General features: G+C 43.3%; 2 protein-coding genes across 7 annotated transcripts; both read left to right on the plus strand.

Moving 5' to 3' along the window:
- Positions 1-75: 75 nt before the first annotated feature.
- Positions 76-14,043, plus strand: LOC103380280 (protein phosphatase 1 regulatory subunit 12A). 4 transcript variants are annotated; one of them, XR_003049812.1, is made up of 26 exons: positions 76-460; positions 3,502-3,632; positions 3,831-3,949; positions 4,238-4,394; positions 5,135-5,279; positions 5,372-5,446; positions 5,566-5,645; positions 7,235-7,440; positions 7,545-7,654; positions 7,763-7,960; positions 8,561-8,643; positions 8,759-8,848; positions 9,048-9,137; positions 9,251-9,349; positions 10,288-10,378; positions 10,475-10,612; positions 10,700-10,802; positions 10,926-11,020; positions 11,120-11,179; positions 11,325-11,347; positions 11,441-11,504; positions 11,603-11,707; positions 12,106-12,156; positions 12,288-12,338; positions 12,649-12,718; positions 12,836-14,043. XR_003049812.1 is itself a non-coding variant. In XM_008312166.3 (25 exons), the coding sequence occupies exons 1-25, from the start codon at positions 185-187 to the stop codon at positions 12,920-12,922; spliced, it is 2,727 nt and encodes a 908-aa protein (XP_008310388.1). In that variant the 5' UTR covers positions 77-184; the 3' UTR covers positions 12,923-14,043. The 4 variants fall into 4 exon arrangements, 3 of the variants coding, with proteins under 3 accessions (XP_024911730.1, XP_008310388.1, XP_008310389.1); XM_008312166.3 differs by lacking the exon at positions 12,649-12,718 and having other exon boundaries at positions 77-460; XM_008312167.3 differs by lacking the exon at positions 12,649-12,718 and having other exon boundaries at positions 77-460; positions 7,766-7,960.
- Positions 14,044-16,524: 2,481 nt separating this feature from the next.
- On the plus strand, positions 16,525-21,709 carry pgghg (protein-glucosylgalactosylhydroxylysine glucosidase). 3 transcript variants are annotated; one of them, XM_008312170.3, is made up of 14 exons: positions 16,525-16,818; positions 17,215-17,500; positions 17,577-17,787; positions 17,860-18,295; positions 18,372-18,491; positions 18,735-18,866; positions 18,942-19,053; positions 19,144-19,216; positions 19,517-19,653; positions 19,756-19,889; positions 20,577-20,672; positions 20,754-20,851; positions 20,957-21,180; positions 21,466-21,709. In XM_008312170.3, exons 2-14 carry the CDS (start codon positions 17,257-17,259, stop codon positions 21,540-21,542), a joined length of 2,094 nt encoding a protein of 697 aa, XP_008310392.1. In that variant the 5' UTR covers positions 16,525-16,818; positions 17,215-17,256; the 3' UTR covers positions 21,543-21,709. The 3 variants fall into 3 exon arrangements, with proteins under 3 accessions (XP_008310392.1, XP_024911732.1, XP_024911731.1); XM_025055964.1 differs by lacking the exon at positions 16,525-16,818 and adding an exon at positions 16,832-17,093; XM_025055963.1 differs by lacking the exon at positions 16,525-16,818 and having other exon boundaries at positions 16,832-17,500.
- Positions 21,710-22,079: the final 370 nt, after the last annotated feature.

Below are 22,079 nucleotides of genomic sequence, written 5' to 3' on the forward strand. Positions count from 1 at the left end.
GATTTCCGAGTAACCCCTGAAGGCATCGTGAGACTGCCACTAAGTCAGAAGTTGTCTCCGAAGTTTACCGCTCCAGTTTGTCTCCACCAGGGGGCGAAGGCCGGGGGTGGAGGCTCCATCCAAAGCACAGTCTCTGCCTCTCTTCGTAGTATGAGCTGAGTCTGTCCGGGACAGACCAGGGAAGATGGCGGCCACTGACCATTCCCGGTCCGAAGCTGCCAAACAGCGTCGGCAGGACCAGTTGCAGCGATGGATGGGCTCGGAGACGGATCGGACTGAATCGGAGGCCCGGGAATCTGCGGGCGGCTCCGTAACGAGGAAAACGAAAGTCCGTTTCGCTCAGGGAGCCGTGTTTATGGCCGCCTGCTCCGCCGGAGACCGGGAGGAGGTGGCGACACTGCTTCGGCAAGGAGCTGACATTAACCACGCCAACATTGACGGGCTGACAGCGCTGCACCAGGTAAGAAACTTTAAATTCAACCCTAAAGTTAAACAAGCAAATGTTAAACAAGCAAAGGATTAAACCGGGCCGCAGCTAAAGCGGCGGTGACGGTTTATCCAGTAAAGAAGAGTTCATGTGAACGTTCCCGCTGCTTCTAACGGAGCTGCTGCTGTGGATGAACTCACTGCAGGACACAGTAGTGGCCTGTGTGCTGGACACCCGCATAGAGATACAGGGTTAACCTTTACACACACACACAGTCTGATTGAAATTGACGGTCTTTTGTCTCAGAGACAGAAGGGAGGACTTTTCGACTTTAGTGACACATTCCTTACGAGGCTAGAAGTCTCGTAAAAATACTTTGTCACTAAACTCAGGATGCTATTTAGCTTTCTGCTGTTCACACTGATGAGAAACTACAAAAACAAAACACGTAGTCAGGAAGAACGTTTTAACCATCCAGTTTATTTAATTGCAGTTTATGCCCCAAATAGGCTACAGTCCAATGCGTGATCCAACCTTAATGCAGCTCCATCCTCCCCTCTCTCTCTCTCTCTCCCACCCCCTTCCTCCCTCCACTTCACTTAAAGTTATAACACAGTGGAGCAGTCTGGACAACATCACTGTCACACCGTGCTCTCGGCGAATGCACTATTTCCTGCGCTTTTTATGACACTGTATGTCATGGACACACTCTCACACTGTTGATACCTCAGTTGATACCTAAGTTCTACTTGTCCACATAAAAGACGTACTCATTTTCTAGCTCACTGGAGCTGAGTGCTGGTTGGACAGGCCCATGGGCCTCCAGATGATGTCATGCTCACAGATGATTGGGCTGTTCATCCTAATTTGAAGCTAATTCAGTGTGTTTGAGGAAGCTGTTTTCCCATGACGGGATCAGAGGAGCTAGTTCGTGTGTTCTTGCCAGGTTGTTCAAGTTAATGTGCCCTCTTCTGGTCCATCCACATGCCGGACCATCACCCAGTGTGGTCCTCCTCCTGCGCTCTCTCCCACCCTCCCCCATTGCTCATCGGTGACCTAGCAACCAGAATTAACCAGAATTAAAAATAGGCCTAAGCTCTTCAAACTTTCCACCCTCTGCATCCAAAGAAGCCCATTTATTTTCTCCGCAATTCTTTCAGTCTACTTGCTCCTCCTCCTACTCCTCTTCTTCCTCACTATCCTCTGTCTTCCCTCCATCTCTCCATCTCCTTCCTGCTGCCAATTCCCAATGGAGGGGACTTTAGGGATTTTCAGATGAAGAAATGGAAAAACGTTCCTCAAACAGCGCAAGCTGTTGTTGTCAAAGGCCATTTTTTACAATGAGTCACTTGATGACCCAGTGAAGGAGTCTACTAGGAGGCCGTATATGTGCCTGGTGCAACAACTACCCTCTGTTCATTCATTCATTGTGGTGCACCCCCCCCCCCCCCCCCCCCTTCCTTGGGGCCCCCCCCCCTCGGCGGTAAAAGCTGCAAGCTGCAAGTTGGTCTGGAGTGTACCCAGGGTCTCGGAGAGTCTCATCTTTGGGCTGACAGTGACCTTGTTGTTGCGACTGTACTCCTTGACTTATCATCTGGCATCGTGCAGAAGGGAGGAACTTGGCTGCAGCTTTGAGATTAGTCAATTTAGCCCAAAAGTAAAGCCTCTTAAGTGGCAGAAGCTCAGCTTTGCAGCCTGTAAATGTGGACACACTCTCTGCTCTGACATCCCGCAGTTACTACGGTAACCACTGGACATGCTGTCCTTGTAATTGCTGAATCATTTTGGTGTAGATATGAAACAAAAAGGAGAGAATGACATTACTAATATACCATTAGAGTTTTTAAACTATGTGAGCTGTTAATGTACAATTCTTCACAGATTATGCAGGGTGTTTTTTTTTTGTGTGAATATTTTGTGGTTTCTTGGCTTTTATGAAGCTCAAGGGAATATTTTTTGGGTTAGTGAAGTTAACATTTTGTGGTTTGGTAGAAGCCAATTAACATTTTTCACTCTGCCCTCTGCTGACGGCCTTTCAAGCCAATAACTAAATAATTGAGAAAATAGTTTTATTGTCTTCATGTTACATATCTTTTATTTTCCCAGGATAAAAGTTTTTTTCTTGACTTGAAATTTAAGTGTTAGGTGTATGGTGTCAACTATTTCTTCCCATCTAAGGTTGAAAGGTCTTGACCTTGCTATTTATGTTGTAATCGTGATTTTTAAAGGAGATTAATCTGCCGATTGGTCATTTGTTTGGTTTTGCTGCTGACATTTTATTTGATCCGAAATGAAGTTTTTCAGTTAACGTTCAGATGAGCAAAAATTGTCCCTAAAGTTATTATCGACTATGCAAACAAGTTGTTGACTGACGTGTTTATACAACTCTTTTGTGGTGAATCCAAACACCAAGGCAGTGCTCGGTGTGCCTGAGTCATGTGATGTTATTTAATCCCTGCTTTTTCTGCGTCTGTCTACTGTCAAAATGTCACTTCCTTCAATTCAGAGCCACAGGCTGATGGACATTTTCTCAAGTGTTTTCACTCTTGCACTCAAGGCTTTTCCTCGTGTTTTCCCACACTGAATCTCGACATGTACGAGACAGTACGAGAGAAATACACAACATCCAGCTCTCTGGAGTTGTTTTTGTAGAAAGTATTAGCATTTATAAAATGTATACGTCCTAAAATAGTACCTTGAGGTTTTTATGGGACTCGTCTCCGGTCTTGTTTTGAGTCACGCTGCGAGCTTAGCTTCAAATGCCTCGGGACACAGACCAAATAGATTGGTTATCCCCTCGCTCCACAAAATGACTGTTTTGGAGAAAAGTCAAAGGCTTTTTACAGCCAGAGAACAGACGGTCTCCACAACAAGTACAACCAGTTGACACTGTGTGTGTGTGTGTGACTGTGCTGTAACTACATTTAATACATTTAGGAGGCGGTTTTTGTGTGTGTTTAAAAAAGGAAACACCTCAAATGCCTTTCTTGTCCGGTGCTCTTCTTATGAATCAAGAAGGACGAGATGCTTGTCTCGCAGCCAGTGATCATGTGATTGTGTGTTTCCTCTGTCAGGCCTGCATTGATGAAAACGCTGAGATGGTCCAGTTTCTGGTGGAGAACGGGAGTGACGTCAACAGGGGCGACAACGAGGGCTGGACTCCTTTGCACGCTGCCGCGTCATGCGGATTCATCCAGATCACAAAGTAAGAACTAAACGTTGTTACTGTGACACAGGAATGTCAGTACCTTAAAATAAAATCACACAGAGACACACTGTCGGGCCTAATTTATCACCGGGTCCGAGGTGCACTGTAACTCTTTGGAAAGGTCACTTGTTCCGGGAGGTTTTACTGCTGTGATGTAACGTCTTTGTCTTGGATTTATTGCCGGTGCTGATGAAGGTTCCTGATCGAGCACGGCGCTCAAGTCGGAGCAGTGAACAGTGAAGGAGAACTTCCTCTGGACGTGGCCACCGAAGATGCCATGGAGAGACTGCTAAAGGCTGAAATCAAGAAACAAGGTGTGTGACACGTGCCACTCCCACAGGTGTGGAAAGAATTGACAGCTCTGTTGATACATGAATGAGAGCCAGATGGCTGGTGTAAAACTATTTATTGATATTAATTCTAGGGAGTAGTTTCAAAGGTAAAAGGTATTCGCCAGTGGAAAATAAACACAGAGGATTTAATGAATGTAATGAAACCAAATTACAGTTACAGACATGATTACTAATCACAGTGATTTAACACTAGTGCAAATGGTTTTTTTTTTTTTACTGTTTTTCTAACAACTTGAATCTGTGCTACAGGTATCGACCTGGACAAGGCCAGGAAGGAGGAGGAGAGGGTCATGCTCCAGGATGCCATGGAGGTTTTGGAAAAAGGTGGAACCCTCACCCCTCACCCAAACACCAAGGCTACCGCACTGCACGTGGCTGCTGCCAAAGGCTACATCGAAGTTCTGAAGTGAGCATCTGACCGCCACAGCAACGGCAGTCCGTGTTGAATTTTAGTTGAGTTTAAGTCAACAAAATACCAAAATGGTTACTTTTCCATATGGTCAAACCTCAGTGTTTTAATATTTTCTAATTTATTCAGTGAACTAAACAATGTTAATTGAGCATTAGCGAATACGAAAGAATACCTAACAATACTTATAAAAGATTTGATTTATTTATACATTACTTTATTATAATAAAAAATTAAATTATATTAATTATATATATATATATGTATTTATACATAAAATAATTAATAACATAATTAATTAGCGTCTACTTTGTACATTTAGTTTCAGTGACAATAGAAGTCAAATGGGCCCCTAAATCTGTCCTACCAGTCACATTTTATTAAAATTATTATCTAATATTATATATTATATAGTATTTATATTGTAATATTCCATGTATTGACACCGTCTCCTGTTTAATCTACCACCTGACATACATTCACTATGATTGGATCCCTATTGGATGGCCCACCTTCCAGCCAATAAGCATCAATTTTCCCTCCAGTTACATGACGAAATCGGCGCTGATTAGACTTTGTCCTCGTCATATTATCTTTTTCATCCGTATCAATAAATGGAGTTGTTTCCCCATAACTTTTTCCTACTTCGTTCTCGTTCAGTTCTCATCTTAGAAAAGAAGGTTGTCAACAAAATGACCATTTCAGTAACTCGAACCTTATCTTCCAAACCTCTGCAGGGTTTTATTACAGTGTGCTGTGGACGTGGACAGCCGGGACACGGACGGCTGGACGCCCCTGCATGCAGCAGCTCACTGGGGACAGGAGGAGGTGTGCAGCCTGCTCGCCGACAACATGTGCAACATGGGAGCCGTCAACAACGTGGTGAGCCGACGACCGTAACGTGGCGTTGAGTCTGGGGATTGAAACGTGTCCCCGATGCTTGGCTTTACAGCGCACTGTCAATGTCCTTGTAGGGCCAGACACCTCTGGATGTCGCAGACGAGAACCTGGTGGACACGCTTGAGGAGCTGCAGAAGAAACAGAACGCCGTGAGTGTTTCCTCACAGTGGCATCGCGGCGATCAGCGATTAGATAAACTTGATGTGACTGATGGTGGCACAGCGGCAAAATGTTCTCTGTGTTTATGGCTGTTTATATTCCTCTTCAGTTACGTAGCGAGAAAGAGAAACAGACACCTGTTATTGAGACCAGCCCGCCCATCTCCATGGTACCGGTGCGCACCCGCAGGTCAGTGCCAGTGTGTGTGTGTGTGTGTGCGCGCGTGTGTGTGTATTTGGGCACATGGCTGTTGTTGTCACTTTTTTCAGAAATGCTAGTTCCACCTGCATGTCTTTAGAGCCGTCCTTTAGAGAGTACTTCCTACCACTGACATGAACCTGGAGTGGAGCTGTCAGTGTGGCAGTGCTGTGAACTGATCTGCCGGTAGTTGAACACCTGTAGAGCAGTGACGTGTTTTGACAAAGTTATTGTGGGTCTAAAACGTTGTCACTTTGTTAAAAAAAAAAAAAAAAGTTGTTTTCGATGCAACGTCTAGCAGTCCTAACTTTCAGAGTTCAAACCATGGCTGCAAAATCTTCCTTAAACACTGAGAAACTGAGAGTAGACTAAAATTGACAGTAGGTCAGAAAGTCTTGAAAAAATAAAAATATGTATATGTATGTATAAAAACAATAACACAATAACAACTAGTATCTTGACATAAATTAAGTTTATTTCACCCGGTTGTTATAAATGTGTGTTTGCGCTTGTTTCAATTTTTTTAAATTATTTTTTTAAGGTTTAACAAATCTGATCAAATAAATCCAAGCTCAAAGACGAATAAAAATACAAGGATATCAATTTTTATTTTTAAGGTTAACAAATCTTAACAAATAAATCCAAACACAGCACAAAGACGAATAAAAATACAAGGATATCCCTTCAACCTGACGTCTAAATATGTGTCTAAACGTCTTTCACTTATTATAACTCGATACCTTTACCTTTTAAATTCGTTAACATCGAAATAATTTTACTGATTACATTGTGCTTGCTGTACATTTCCAGCTCATGTATTTTTGTTTTAAGACAACACTGTTTCTGTTCTGACAACTGTAGCTCTGGCTGCCTGTGCTCCTGGGTCAGCCTGGTTTATAGGAACATTTTGTAGCCTAGCTTTCATCACGACGTGATGATTCTCTAGTTTATTTCATTATCAGAGTAGGAATTGACATTTGTTTTCATGTTTTCAACTGATACAAGTTTTTGGATTCATGTGCTCACCATAACGCCTTAGGGCATTCACCAAATATTTTGTACTGTAACAGAACACATTTAACAGTAAGACTCTAATAAACTACCCAGACACTGAACTGCGGTGGAAAACCCACGTCACCGATACGCAGCTGTTTGTAGTGAAAACAGATTTTGAGAATGGATTTTTTTTTTTTTTTTGGATCAGCATCTGTTTTTAAGTATGTCGTTGCCTGGTTTGAATGGTTAGGTGTTAGATACTGATACTGATATAGGTGTCAGTATATCACTAATTCAGTCATTTTGCGTGGTCAGTAAAACCTGCGGGTTACAAGTATAGTGCCACCTGTTGGTTTGGTTGACTGAGCTCCTGTTCATGGACAGAAACATTGGACTTGAGGTGTTTTGTTTTTTGTCGTTGCCTGGAGTTAAGAGCTGACAGAGCATGTGTTGTTGACTTCATCACACTTCACTGGTGTGCTGATTGGCGCATGCTGCCGTTAATTGGCTGCACATGGAATGGTTGCCGCGCACTGATCAGCTCCCTGCATGCCACCTGCTCTTCCACCTCCACCTCCATGCAGGAGTTCTATCTCTCGTATGAGCAGCAAGGAGAAGATCTGCCTTCACGAGCGGGAGAAACACCCTCCCCCCGCCCTGCAGATCAGTCCAGCCGAGGATGAGGAGGAGGAAGGCCAGGCGGGACAGAACCAACCCCAGGGCCAGACCAAGGCGTCCAGCAGCTCCAGCTCAGAGGAGGAGAGCGAGTCTGAGAGTGATGCTGAGTCAGGTGAGAGGAGCGGCTGCGCTTTGAAATACGGAGTCGGTTAAAGTCAACCCAGTTCGATGACTTTCTTTTTTTTTTTAACTTCACTTATTCCTAAACGTTTGCAGAAAAAGCCAAAAACCGAGAAATCATAAACAATTTGAACAACAAACGCAACACCACTGGCCTGCTTCCTACCTCTATGTCAACAAGTACTGCTGCCAGCCAAGTGAAAAAGGTAACGAAAAAAAAAAAGAAAACACAAGAATAAGATACAACAACAATGTTTACCATATCTGTGCGACAACAACAAACAACAGATGTTGAACTTTCACCGTCTGTCCAGCAGGAACCAAGCAAACCTGCAGTTACTGAGGCTCCAGGCTCCTGGAGGACATCTCTGAGGAAGGCGGGCAGCTCTGTGACTCTGGGCTCAGTGGGTCTGTCCGACTCGAACCAGGACACGGCCAGAACTTCAGAGTCGGGTCTGGGCATGATACGCTCGGCATCCAGCCCACGTCTCAGCTCTGAGGCTGACACAAAGGTACAGTTCAGACCTGGTGTGGAGATTTGTAAACCAATGGTCTCAAACATGTGGTCTGGGGCCCGCCCCTGGTCCCTGATCTCCTCCCATCTGGCCCATCTGAGTTTGTGACCCCTGGTTTAAACCTGTGTGTGTTAGTAGGTGAACAAAGTAATGATACAAAGAGACAGTGGGAAGTTTTCCGGTCATCGAAGTGCTGCACTTTTGTCTTTGAGTTTGAGCTGCCTTTGTTTCTTTGACTGTAGTCTAAGGAACCACTGAAAATGACTACCAGACCTCTGCCTGTCTCACAAGTCTACGCTTGGATTTACCTTCATTTGTCTTAATCACATCAAAGCAGAGGATGATGCATTCAAGTATCAGATCAAAGAAGTCGCACTGACAGGATTAACCTCCGGTTTGATGGATCACTTCTGTGATAACGTCTGCAACCACAGCTCCTGTTTTTTTTTTTTTTCTTGGTCTGAATCGGTGGTTCCCAAAGTAAGGGGCGCAGATCTATGACAGGGCACCGCAAGGCAAACTGGGGGATTTTTTGTGATTTTTTTTGTGTTATGTTTAATGATAACTGACCAATGAACGGATGTCATTTTCTGTCAGGAACCAAGACTCGCTCGCGTTCCCCCTATTCCTACTCGGAGACTCTTCAGTATCCCGGACAGCAGCGCTGAAAACTCCAACAGGTGGGAGCTTCACTCTACTGTTCACATCTGCACTTGTAAAACCACACTCTGTTTTATGCTGCTTCTGTCACACTGTGTGTGTGTGTGTGTGTGTGTGTGTGTGTGTGTGTCTCAGCTGGCTCAGCCGTAGCTCCTCTTACTCTCGAAGGCTTCACAGTCAAACAGGAAACGATTTCACTAGTTCCTCCCCGTATTTGCTTCACAGGTCAGTCACACAGCCCACTGCTCGTCTCCCGGTTGTTTTCTCCTCTGTTTGCACATGTTTGTTTTTGCTGCGTCACAGTTTATTACATTCCCACAGCACTTGGATACCCACTTTGTGACCCCGCGTGTTCATGCGGTTCTTTTCTTTTTTTTTGTTTACATGCCTTTTGTTTTCACTGGGATTCTTGTCTTGTTTTTAGTTCATCGTATGGAAGGAGACTGGATGACCCGACCTTGACCTCGGCCGGCTCCACAGGACTCAGTCGTTTGAATAGCGTTTTGGGACAAAGGTTTATGATGTTTTATCTACGTACTGCATTTTAATAAATACTGTAGTGGTCTGAGATGTTCTTGTCTCTCTGGACATTTTCTTTTTTTTTTGACGTTTTCTTTGTCTAACAAGGCATTCTCAGGACCAGACAGAGAAAAAGGAGCAGCCTGTTTCCACCTACACCTCTCAGAACACCACAACAGGAGAACAGGAAACCAAACAGAGGCGCAAGTAAGACCTGACACATTTGGTGTATTTTTAGTTTTTAAAATCCCCCCCTGTATATAGGTCATCTAAATGTCAGGCCTTGAATACGTGACATACAAGGTTTAAAGGATACACACTAGTGTAAACTACTAAAGGTGCACTGCATGCGACTGAGGCAAAGTTAATCTGTTTGGAATTACTGGAAATGGAGCGTGAAGTAGCTGTGAATGGTGCCTGTCGTCTCTCGCTGCCGTGCTGAAGTGTAATTAAGGTGTATTTAACTACAACAGAGGTCTACAAACATTTCATCTGGTTTCAGGTAGAACATTTGAACAGCTATCAAAGTGTGGTGAGTCACCGCAAAATAAAACGATTAAGTAAGGGAAACAATACGTTTTTAAACAGTTGGTCTTTTACCGTTTTAAAAAGCTAGAAATATATCAAGTTTAATTAGCCAAAAAGTCGAGACGATGCCAGGTTAAGTCTCTTGAGGCTTTTGAGGACAGAAGACAGGGCGCCCTTTCTTTAAAATTCAATGTCTTTTATGCTGATAATATTAAAAAAAGAGAAAAAAAAAACATCTGGTACTGGTACACCAGTGTCCACCTGGTGGCGTCATCATGTTGATCTACAATGCATAACTATCATGACGATATGTCACAAAATCTACCACACATCACATATTTCAATAAATGAAATTTACTGATTTAAAGGAAGGATGCCAATGTTTCTCCTTGGAAATACTTCCAGAACTTTTTTTTTCTTTTTTTTTTTTATTTATTTATTTACAGTTGAAGTGGAGTAATTGGCAGTACTCGTCCAGGCTGTCGATCCAGTGTCAGCTGTGATTGGCTCTGCCTTCCCTGTGATCCAGAGCAGGATCACATTACATTGAAGTTACCTGCTTGAACAGAGTGACTGACTGACTGCTCTTCATCTCACCTTTGATTGCACTTGTCCAGGTCTTATCTGACACCAGTGCGAGATGAAGAGGCAGAGGCACAGAGGAAGGCTCGTTCCAGACACGCACGACAATCCCGCCGCTCCACTCAGGTAAAAAACAAAAAAATCATCACCTCCCAACTATGAAACCAGCTCAACTGTGTACCAGCACTGACTCTAAACCACACACCTCGTCCTGATGCGAAGGGAGTCACGCTGACAGACCTGCAAGAGGCAGAGAAGACGATAAAAACCATGAAGACAGAAAACAAGGGAAAAGAGAAAGAGGAGGAGGAGGAGAAAGAGAAGGACTCCAAAGTGAAGAAAGAGAGAGGAGAGGAGGGGGTGAGAGTTATATTTAGAGTCCCCACGTTTGGCAGTGCTTATCTAACGTCTCATGACATCACAAAGCAGAGGACGCTGTGTTTACAGGAAGTGAGTTGGAGATCTCGCATCGCCAGTCTGCAGAAATCTGACCTGCTGGGACTCACGCAGCCTGCTGGTACTCCACGGCCTCAGACCTCTGAACACCGAGGTGTGTTTGTGCGCACCAGCACTTTTATGATCTTTATCTTTTTCTAATACAACGCTGAACTGGTGGGAAGGAAAAATGTATTTGCTGTTAAAGAGTTTTTTTTGTTGTTTTTTTTCCTCCCAGATGTTGAGGTGGAGAGTGAAGCGATGCGCTGGAGCAGGGAGCGTAGGGAGAAGAGACAAGCTCGGGCCAGAAGGAAGGCACAGAGGAGTGGAGAGGCACGATGGCACACTGGCCGACACAATCGTGACTGATTATGATTAAAAACAGGTGTTTATATTTCTATCTCTCTAACTCTAAATATTTACCGCGGACAGAGTGACGACAATGAACCCAGTGGAGAAGAAGAATTCTCAGGCAGTGGGCTGGATCCACAAGTGAGTGTGACATTAATACTAGACAATGTAAAACCTCTAAAGTCAATGAATGATCCAGTGTAAGAATATTATTATTACCTTCAAGTCACCAGTCATGTTTGGTTTTTTTTTTTCCTTGTGCGGTTGTTGTTTCTTCTCTTTACAGACAGAACACCATTTGACTTCCAGGTATGAACCTCAGCCCTTAGAACTGCTTAACTCTCTTCATTCAGTCTGTGTGATATAGCAGTGTCTCTGACCTCACTGTCATTACACACACAGGTCAGGTTTGTCCTGCAATGACTGTGGCCTAGGACGTGAATCTGAGAGCAAAGACTTTAAAAAGGTATGAAGAGAGAGAGAGAGTTTCTCCTCCTGCTGCGGCAGCAGCTGTAATCAGTTCCCTCTTCAGCCTCAGTTATTCACCGTGATTCTCTGTGTCAGCTGTTCGAGGAGGTGACCAGAGAAAACAGCCAGCTCCAGACTCAGCTGCAGGACACCCAGAGGATCATCGGTCAGACCAGGTTGGACCTGGAAAAGGCCACACAGGTGACACAACAGCACCACATGAGTTGACCTTAGACAAGGGCTGTTTTCAAAGTAAAAAAATGTTGATTAAAAATGGTTAAATAAGTTAATTATAACCCTGATGGTGGAAAAAAATGGCTTTGATTTTACAGTATGTGTTTTATGATATCCATGAAGTGTTCTTACTGTATACCTATTTTGTTAAGTCATTGCAAACACATGAAGTATTCTTACTACCTATTATTAATACCTATTTTGTTAAGTCATTGCAAACGAAATCTTTTAATGCTTCACTACAATTTTGTGCATTACAGTATGATTAACTTAAAATGTAGTAGTAATGTTGATCATGGTGACTCGGTGCCTCCTGCGTTACTCTATTGATCAAACCTCTAATGTCGGTGTGTTCCCTCCCACAGAGACAGGAGCGTTTCAGTGACTGCTCTGCTCTGCTGGAGCTGGAGAGGAAGGTAAACGACGCTACACGTTCTTGCCGCGGCTTCAGCTGTTTCACTGTGGTGTGCTCGAGCTCTTCGCTCAGGACAAAACGTTCTGCTTTCCAATCAAATAACTCTTGGTCTCTCCACTTGTTTGACGTCAGGATCGGAGGATGCTGGAGCGGCGAATGGCAGAGCTGGAGGAGGAACTGAAGGTGAGAAGATGCAATTAAAAAAAAAAAAAGAAATATATATATAGAGAGAGAGAGACAGAGAACGATGAACCAGAGTGAAGCAGAGGTCGACCACTCACATGACCTCTGACATCACTACGGTTACCAACAGTAACAGTACCAACAGTTTCAAGTTGAACTGCTTGATATGTCATTGGTGGTGGTTCTCAAACTATGGTACACGTAACACTTATAGTACTTGGCCGCCCCTGTTGGTACATAGGGATTTTATTTCAGTTGTCTTCATTGGGGGGCGGTGGGGTCCAGTTATGTATATTGCTGTTTTGTACAGTAATCTAAGGATTGTCATTGCGACACAGCACACACTGAAATGTGACCTCTGCATTTTACCCATCACCAAAGTGAGTCTATAAGAAGAAGAAAAAACCATCTAAAATTCTTAAGTAAAAATGTGTTGTTTTTTGTTTGATTTTTTTTTTTTTTTTTTTTTTTCTGCATTGTCAACTTTTCCCCACCAGGTTCTGGTTGACCTGAGAGCAGACAACCAGCGTCTGAAGGATGAAAATGGAGCACTGATCCGTGTCATCAGCAAACTCTCCAAATAGATCTGGAGAGAGAGAGAGAGACTGACAGAGAGAGTGCCACGAAGAGCAGGGAACCCCTCTCCCCTTTCTCCCCCCATCCCTCCTTTTACACATTCTTCCCAGTGCCAAAGAATTAAAGAGGAGAGCGGAGCATCAGAATGTGCGTCGTTCACGCGCCCACATTTCACTCGGACTGTGATGCCTCTCAGTCAACAGCTGCTGGGGCCTTTGTGTGCCTTAGTGCGCTTTCCTCACAGGTAAAAAAAAAACAGACACAAATGTCTGCAGTGCCCATGGTCAGAGGCTCTGGCGGTAGAACCAGAATAATCCCAAACTCTTACATATTGGAGAACATACACATTGAATAACACACGCACCCACATTCCTGTGTCCATCACATACTTCCTCTATGCACATTCCACTGAGCGCACAAGGCAGTTTGGCCCTTAAAAATGTGCCACTTGTTTGTTCCTTTATTATAATAATGTTATAGATCCACACGAGTGTCACTGTTTTGTTCCACACACACACACACACACACAGTCCAAAAACAAAGGTGTCTACCAGTGAGAGTGACGTTGGGAATTGTTCATCAAGCCAGACCAAACTGAACTCAATATTCTTTTTTTTTTTTTCATTTTCTTTTCCACACAAGTGTTTTGACCCAACTACCTCTCCACCTCTGCACACCCCCCCAAAGTTCTTTTCTTTTTTTTTCTTCTTATAAGCGTTTGTGACCACAGACACACACCAGTCTCTCAGGTCGTTGGACCTCAGCACTTTACTCTCAGCAAAGCCGTAACAGTCTTCGTCCCTCCTTCCACACGGACGACCTCGGAGCAGCACCTTCTCACTCCATAGGTGGAGGAATTTAAAGTCGTTGCGCAATAAACTAAGGGTGGCTGCTCTGTTTAGATCTATCATGCAATTAATGATTTTTTTTTTTTCCAGATGTCATCGATGAGATATTTTCATTGTCATTTCCATTTGCTATGAAGCACAAATGTATTTTACATGTGTAAAAAAACAAAATGGTTTTGAAGAATAGCCCTTTGAAATAAACTGCCATGTAGCCTTTTTCACATGATGGGTTTCTAATATATTCCATGGATGCCTTCACCCCAATAAAAGAAGTGTTTGTAGTGACTGCCTGGTTACTGAGGGGATTTTACCCTCTTCAGATTATTCACTGAGATATGAGCTCTTGTAAAACATCAAATTAATGTCATAGCCATCCTCGCCGCCGAGTTTTGAATAGATTCCTGGTGTCTTAGTAATCTGCTGCGACTAATGAAGTCATCAGACTTTTTTTTTTTTCCCCCTCCACTTGTGCGATCTGCAGTAACTGTGTCGGTGTGTGCAGCACTGCCTCCGCCACACACAGTTGTGTTGTCCCTGTGTACGACGACATCAGTTGCTCTGTTCTCTGGCAGCCAGATGTTCTACATCACAGCAAAGTTGGAACAGAACAGCTGCAGGTCGGCCGTGCTCCCACGGAGGAAATGGAGCAGCGCCAACATATTTACAGTATGTTTGGACTGCAACATTAATCTGCTGCCGTTCCCAGGTGCACTCTTCATCACCAGCACTTTGACTGATATATTTGTCGTGACTTATGCTGAACCAGTGATCAGTGGGCGTCTGCCAGAAGGCATTCTTTGAGCTTCTGCCTGTTTGAACCTCACAGTAGGCTTCCATCTGTTTGTCTCATCTGAGAGCACAGAGATGGACCACTGTCCTGCAGGGGAGACGTACTGACAACAGACTGAGCTCCTAATAAGGAAGGCCAGGCTGGTCGAGACACACGCACTCTCTCTTTCTCTCCCTCTCTCTCTGTAAATATCCCTCAGGTCTGAGAAAGACAGGAAGGGATCTGGGGAGGAAGAGGGAAGCGGATGAATGCAGCCTTACATGGACACAGCACTGCTTTTTCCCAAGGTTCGTGGCTCTGACCCCGTAGCTCGATGCCAGATGCTACACAAACAGCGCCTTAGCACCACCAAGAGGCGAAACAGGACTACTGCCAGAGTAGAAATGTTTAACATTTTCATGCCAATATTTTTACTGTAAGAATCAGGATGTGGAATATCCTCACACAGTGAGCAGGACCGCTTGACCTCCAAAGTACACATCATCATTTAACGCATTGCATTGTGGTTATTAATTTGCACTTCCATAACACAAGTAAAGTGGCTTCTAAAAATGTTCGAGCGTCAGTGCAAAAACGTTCCAGTCAATGTGCCAAGAGAACAGAGATTACACTATTGTTCAGCTAATGTTTCTTCTCTCTTGTTTCTCCTACTATTGTTACATGTCTGAACTGGTGACTAAAGTAGAGAAGATGTGATTTAGTGGAAAGCGAGTGACGTTATAATACTTGGAAAGTTGAAGTGAATGTGTAAACACTGTCACTCCGACCTGTAAAGTATTTTCACAGTCTCGGCCAAGAGTTACAGGCATTCTAAATGTAGTCTGTAAACATGTTGACAGCTACACAGCCGGTGTAATAAGATACTGTTCAAACAATAACAAGAATATTGGTTTTACTTGATGAACTATCAACACTAGATTCTTATAGTCTAGGTTTTGTTTGGTCAGTTTCTAACGCTGACAGAATTTGTAAATTTTTTTAAAGGAAAAGAAATTGATGGCCAATTACAGAAATATTTTGCTTTGCAAAGTTGCTAAGTTCACGTTATTGGTGGGGTGAGTAATAACAGAACCACTGAGATATCAAAGTTACTGGAGATGTGGGATTTGTGTCAGGTTCTCTTCAGGTATGTTTTTAAAAATGTCTCTTTTTTTATTTACACATTTTGAACTCTCAAAACCCAATGCAGTTTATACGTTATAAATAAATAGAAATAATACATGTATATTTTTCTTTGCTATTTACTGTCTCTGATTTGTTTTAAAGTAATGCTGTACAAAAGATAAGGAAGGAAGGAACCTGCACGTGCCTTTGTTTTGAAAAATTACTGTACTTTAGCGCAATTTAGTAATTTGCTTTTGTACATGTGCACCTCATTGTAGCTTAGTTTCAAGCTAGCATTTTTTTTTTCTGTTTTCTGTCACACGCTTAGATTTATAGGCATAAAAATGACGTAACAGCACAACTCATTCGTGGTAACGGGTTTTGAACATGTGTAGCTTAGCGACACCTGTAGGCCAGGAAAGCAATCTACATGGTCAATGTTGACAAACTACCGCTGGAATGTAAGTGCACATTAGCCCTTTTACGTGTCAGAACAATAACCGCTGTGTCAAAGATTCACACACTGCAGAGCTAACGTTGCACGGCTACTTCACAAATTCTGACAAAATATAAGCATATAAGTAAATATAAGTCGTAGAAAGTAATAAGCTTCAAGTTTTTATTGACGTCTACTGGGAAAGACTTTAAATTCCATTTTAGAAATGATACAATTTTCTGTGACGTTTTGTGAGGTGTTAATCCTTGACTCATCCAGTGAGCTTTTTTGTATGGCTTCCATTTTTAATTGAGTTTAATAAAAGTTAGTGCTGAAATAGCTTAGGGTTAGCCGAACGGTAACGTATTAATTTTAGTGTTTTAAGTAAAAGTGCTGAAATATCAAAGACAATTAAAAACAAAACAACGCAGTTCCTCCAAAAAAAAAAAAAAAAAACCCACATTCACAAAGATTTACTCCAGGCCATGATTTACAGCAGACCCCAACTCCGCTTCAGGTTTTCTGAGCGTCTCAAAACTTTTGGACCTCCCTCTAGACCTCAACTACACTACAGTACAGACCCACTACTTTGTTCACTACTTTAACTGGATATCAGCTGTACCGAATAAGAGGCATCTTTTGAGACTTCCTGCATTTCTTTGTTTTTCACTTTTGGGTTTTCAGCTTTTCTCAGTGTCGCAGACAGTGGTGCTTCTTCCTGCTCATGTGAGAGTGAATCATTCCCAGTCTACAGTGTTTTACAATTTTTTTTTTTTTTCAGGATTGCTATGAAAGTCTGCACCAGTCTGACTGTGGTAGATGATTATTTAGATCAGTGGCATCAGGAAGGAAAACTTTGAATTATTTTGTCAGTGCTTGTTTTCATGTTTTGTGATACTCTGTTAAAGGGATAGTTCTGTTTCCCTGCATCAGAGTTTTGTTTGCCTGGTATGGCGTTTGGACATGTGACACAGAAGTGTCCAGCTGCACAAACTGTAAACGTGAGCCTAAGTCTAAGTGTGCAGTTTCACAGTAAAATAAATGAAGTACAGGTAAAAGAGTATAATCACAGAAATAGAAAACTGCAGTAATAATCTGACTGTTGTTGTTTGCCTTCCACAGTGAGTACTGTATAATCATTGCACACCTTGGACCCTCCTCACCATGTCCTGTGACTCGGACCTTTACATCTTCTCCACTGACACTCTCCCCAATGACCTGAGATTCCTCCCTCCTCTGGCCAACGGCCTGCTGGGCTGGAGGGTCTACAATGACATCATGCACATGGGTGGCGTGTACAACGGGGAGGGAGGGCGTTGTCACCGCGCAGATGTCCCCTGTCCTATGGCCGTTAAGGTGGAGATGGAGGGACCGGCGGATCATACCTACAGCCTGAACACACAGACAGGTGAGAGCGTTGTTTCTTCTCACGCCGTCCGACTGTGTGACAGCATCGGTGCTGACCGTCGCATCGTCTCCCTCAGGCATTTTCAGCCACACTCTGAGCTCCGACAAAGTGACTGTCACGCAGTTTCTCTACTCCCATCGATACCACGCCAACCTGATGGTGATGGAGATCTTAATGGTGAGGCCGCAGGCGTCCACGGAGCCTGTCACTGTAAAACTGGTCAGTTCATTCACACCTCAGAGCCAGGATATTGCATTTGAGTATGGCCCTGATTACAAAGAAGGAAGGTATGACTGATTAGTTTAACCTGCTATTGGAGAAGTATAAGAGTGTTTTATTGAAATTTCCCTCTCCCCCAGGCACATCCAAGGTCAGACTTCCACCGCCGAGTTCCCTGGTGGACCCTGTCCCTCTGTGCATCTTCTTTGGATGTCCATACCTGAGACTCTGACCCTGCTTGCAGAGCAGAGCCAGGCTCGCTGGGGATTCGCTCTGGTTGCAGACAACAATTTTGACTCTGCAAAGGCCAACTTTGACCAGGCTCTGGATCTGATGGCCACGGGGAACCTGCGCTTGGCTCACGAGAAGGCCTGGAAAGAACTGTGGCTCCAGAGCAAAATTGAAGTGACAGGTCCAGAGAACCTGAGCAGGGCTGTGATTGGCTGTATGTTCTACTTGCTCAGTGCTTTCCCCTTCATACATGACACATCCAGCTCTTTTGGTGGAGTGAGTCCAGGTGGACTCTCTAATGGGGGAGATGGTCAGGACTACTGGGGCCATGTTTTCTGGGACCAGGTAGGGTTGGTGGTTGTGTTATCTCTACATGCATGCTATCTTTGTAACGTCACAATCGCTCTCTTTTCCCTAACAGGACATCTGGATGTATCCTGGGATCGCTCTGTTCTACCCAAGTTTAGCCCGCGCTGTGCTGGAGTACAGGGTAGGGACAATAGATGGCGCAAAAGATAATGCTCAAAAGCAGGGATTCAAGGTATGATGTTCTGGACTCCTGGTTTCCAGTCATGTTATTGTACACACAACTTTAGTCATGTTGTTGTTGAATGAAATGAATGTATGTGTCACAGACATAACAGTAGAAAGAAACCAAACAACAAGTCTAATCATTAAAAACCCATTCAGGTGTTGCCTGGAATGTTTGCTAAACATCACAGAAAGTGAATGTGTTGTCCTAGATTTTCATAATTACACTGAAAGTCTATCTTCATCTTCACAGGGACTGAAGTTCCCATGGGAGAGTGCCGTTTCTGGGAGGGAGGTGTGTCCAGAGGACATTTATGGAAAACAAGAGATTCACATCAATGGAGACGTCGCTCTGGCTTTTCAGCATTATCTGTACCTCACTGAGGTCTTTACTCCTTTCTGTCCAATCATGTGTGCGTGTGTGTGTGTGTGAGTGTGTTAACTGTGCCTTTTGTTGCAGGACCTGTCCATGTTTAGAGACGGCCACGGCAGCGAGGTGATCTACGGTGTGGCAGATTACTGGGTCTCTAGAGTAACATGGGACCCTGCCGGCCAGAAATATCACCTCCTGGGTAACGTGCATTATGGATAAAGTATAAAATGGACACGTTAAATTTAGTTGGATATTCTGTTGTTTCAACCCTCTTTTTTTTGCTTTTCAGGTGTAATGCCACCTGATGAATATTATTACAACGTCAATGACTCTGTTTACACCAACATCGTGGCCAAATTCAGGTACTAACATTTCCCTGTTTCCCTACTCTGTGTTTAAACTCACACTCACAGCTTTTTTTTTTTTTTGCTAACATTTGTTAGTTTTATTCCTTTTTTTTACTTTGTCTTTTTGTGTGCAAATAGTTTGTCGTGGCTTGTTTTCCACTCTTACATAGTTCCACTGAGAAAAAAAAAAATAGTAATCAGTGGTTCATGACTGATTGCCCACCATAAACTCTGTCAAGATTACATTTAAAACGTTAACATATCGACATTTATTTTAATCATTAATAATTTATACATTAAGTCTCCATTCGTCAGTCTTCAGTTCGCTGCAGACCTGGCTGATCTCCTTCAACACCCTGCACCAAAGGAGTGGAAGGATGTGGCTGAACACCTCATGATACCATTCGACCAGGAGTCCCAGTACCATCCTGAGTTTGATGGTTATATTAAAGGTCAGAAAACGTTTTTTTTTGCTGTTGTTTACTGCACCGATCAACCCATGAAAAATAAAGTACCCCCGTCACCATGTCAGACTGTTGGTTGACTTCCTGCAGGTCAGCCGGTGAAACAGGCCGACACAGTGATGTTGGGCTATCCTCTGGGCTTACAGATGTCTCCACAGATCAGAAGGAATGATCTTGAGGCGTATGAGTCAGTGACAGACCCGCATGGTCCAGCAATGGCCTGGGTAAGACTCAGCTTGTTGTTGAGGATCGCACGTCAACATGGCCTCCCAGTGGCAGGATGTTTTTAAACGAAACACTTTTATCCTGAGCCTGGAATGCCACAATCTTCACATCCAAGCTCAGACTGCGGGTTTATCGCCCACTGATGTGAATGAGAATCGTTGTTTGTCTTCATTTGATGGAGTGATAACAGGGTTTACCAAGGAAGAGACAAGTTCACGTGAACTTTTTAACCACTTTACCCGCTCACCCCGTCACTGAACTGTCACTTAACTGATAGTATATGTTGTTGTTTACAGGATCAACAGTACATAAGCAAATTATTTTGACAATACAAAAGACTTCCATATCAGAATAGGAGAGTCGTGGATTCTTAAACAACATGACTCTAACACTATAAGTTCCTACCTGTTGACATGTTAGAGTATGGAGGAAGAAAGCTAGATCTTGGAGGGATAACCCACTGGCAGATAGGAGTGGTGTGCAAACACAAAAACAACACCAAGACTCTAGATTCTACTTCACCGATTTAACTACATTAAAAAATCAAATGTGAAAATGGAGTGATTGTTATACATGCAACATGATTTGTTTTTATATATAAAGTGGTGTAAGTCATTTTCTAGCTTTAAACAAATAGATCGTATAGGTGTTTGTTCGCACCAATGCTTGAATATTTTTCCACTCAGGGCATGTTTGCAATCGGTTGGATGGAGCTGGGGGAGGCAGAAAGAGCTCAACATTTACTGGAGAAGTGCTTCAACAACATCCAAGGCCCATTTCAGGTCTGCCTGTTATTCTCACAGCAGTGGTATAAGAATGATCTTCACTGAACAGTCAAAGTCTATCATTACCTCTCCTAATAGGTGTGGAGTGAATCATCAGATGGTTCTGGTGCAGTCAACTTTCTCACAGGTATGGGAGGATTCCTGCAGGCTGTGCTGTTTGGTTACACAGGCTTCAGGTCAGTTATCAATCCTCCCACCACCAATCATTTGGACACAGAACATAAGAAGTAAAACACCACACCTTTGACAGTTTTCTTTCTTCTGTTTTTCTTTTGTTGTAGAGTTCAAAAAGAATGCCTGGCCTTTTCCCCAGTTCTTCCTGCCAACATATCTGAGCTCTGCGTCCGTGGCGTGAACTACCTAGGTAGTCAGATGGACTGGCTGCTGAGGAAAGATGATGTTTGTATCATACTGAGAGAGACGAAAACCAGTGATGCCACTCCTAAGCCTTGTGATCTACAGGTTGTCCTGACAGAATCAGGAACAAAGATTCCTCTCACACCAGGTGAACAAGGAACATGCACACATGGGACATCAAGATCAGGAATATAATATTACAATTTAAATGTCCTGCATTTTTATTGTTAAAAAAAACAAAACCTCTCTCCTTGAGGCGTTGCCCTAACAGTAGTAGGAATTGTTATTCATATGTCTGGGCCACTCCTTAGGGAAATAGGTCAACATTAGAAAAAAATAAGCATTTATCACCACATTCGTTTAGATCACAATGTAAGTTTGCTTACAAAAAGGCTGGATCTGCTAATATTTATTTTATTTTTATTTTTTTCAGCACAACCAGTTACTTTTCCTCGGGGACCTGGACGTGTCTGTAAAGCGGAATACTCTCCTTATTGCTGCCTTTTGTAAAACCATAAGCCCGTCCCACTTCTCCATTCCTGTTTTGGTACATTATGCATTTTTGTGCAATTTTTTATATCAGTTGTTGCACCTTTGTTGTATGCCAGGCTGTTGTTCCATTCACTTCAATAAATAAACAAAGACAACATGAATACCAAGACCTTTTGTATTAGTCTTTTATATTTAAATCACACTAGTGGATACACTGGACAAAGGATGTCAGTGAAGGATTTATCCTTTAGCGGACGGATTGCGAGATAAAGAGTTTTTTTAAACAACATGTCACGTTTATTTCTTTCCTCTCGTGTTCATCTGTTGTGGGCGGGGCAGAGGAAGTCCAGAGACAAGTCGAATGGTTGGTTTAAATCTAGGAAACGGATTAACACCGCCCACAATTTATGAGGGGTTTGCACTATTAGTTATTCCATTTCGAACGCTTTACGCCCTGTGTGTAGTACAACAGTGGAGGCCACCCCTTCAGTCAATGCTAACTCACAAATCGAGCGTACCCTCTGCTGAGCGCGAACTGTGATTGGCTGCTTAGGT

Source organism: Cynoglossus semilaevis, chromosome 6 (assembly GCF_000523025.1).
Source record: "Cynoglossus semilaevis isolate Cse_v1.0 chromosome 6, Cse_v1.0, whole genome shotgun sequence".
NCBI lineage: Eukaryota > Metazoa > Chordata > Actinopteri > Pleuronectiformes > Cynoglossidae > Cynoglossus > Cynoglossus semilaevis.

Coding starts and splice junctions, on each gene's coding strand:
- LOC103380280 (XM_008312166.3), top strand. CDS start 185: ATGGCGGCCACTGACCATTCCCGGTCCGAAGCTGCCAAACAGCGTCGG. Junction 461..3,501: donor GGCTGACAGCGCTGCACCAG/GTAAGAAACTTT, acceptor TTCCTCTGTCAG/GCCTGCATTGATGAAAACGC. Junction 11,708..12,105: donor ACCTGGAAAAGGCCACACAG/GTGACACAACAG, acceptor TCCCTCCCACAG/AGACAGGAGCGTTTCAGTGA.
- pgghg (XM_008312170.3), top strand. CDS start 17,257: ATGTCCTGTGACTCGGACCTTTACATCTTCTCCACTGACACTCTCCCC. Junction 17,788..17,859: donor CCTGATTACAAAGAAGGAAG/GTATGACTGATT, acceptor CCTCTCCCCCAG/GCACATCCAAGGTCAGACTT. Junction 18,296..18,371: donor GCCATGTTTTCTGGGACCAG/GTAGGGTTGGTG, acceptor TTTCCCTAACAG/GACATCTGGATGTATCCTGG.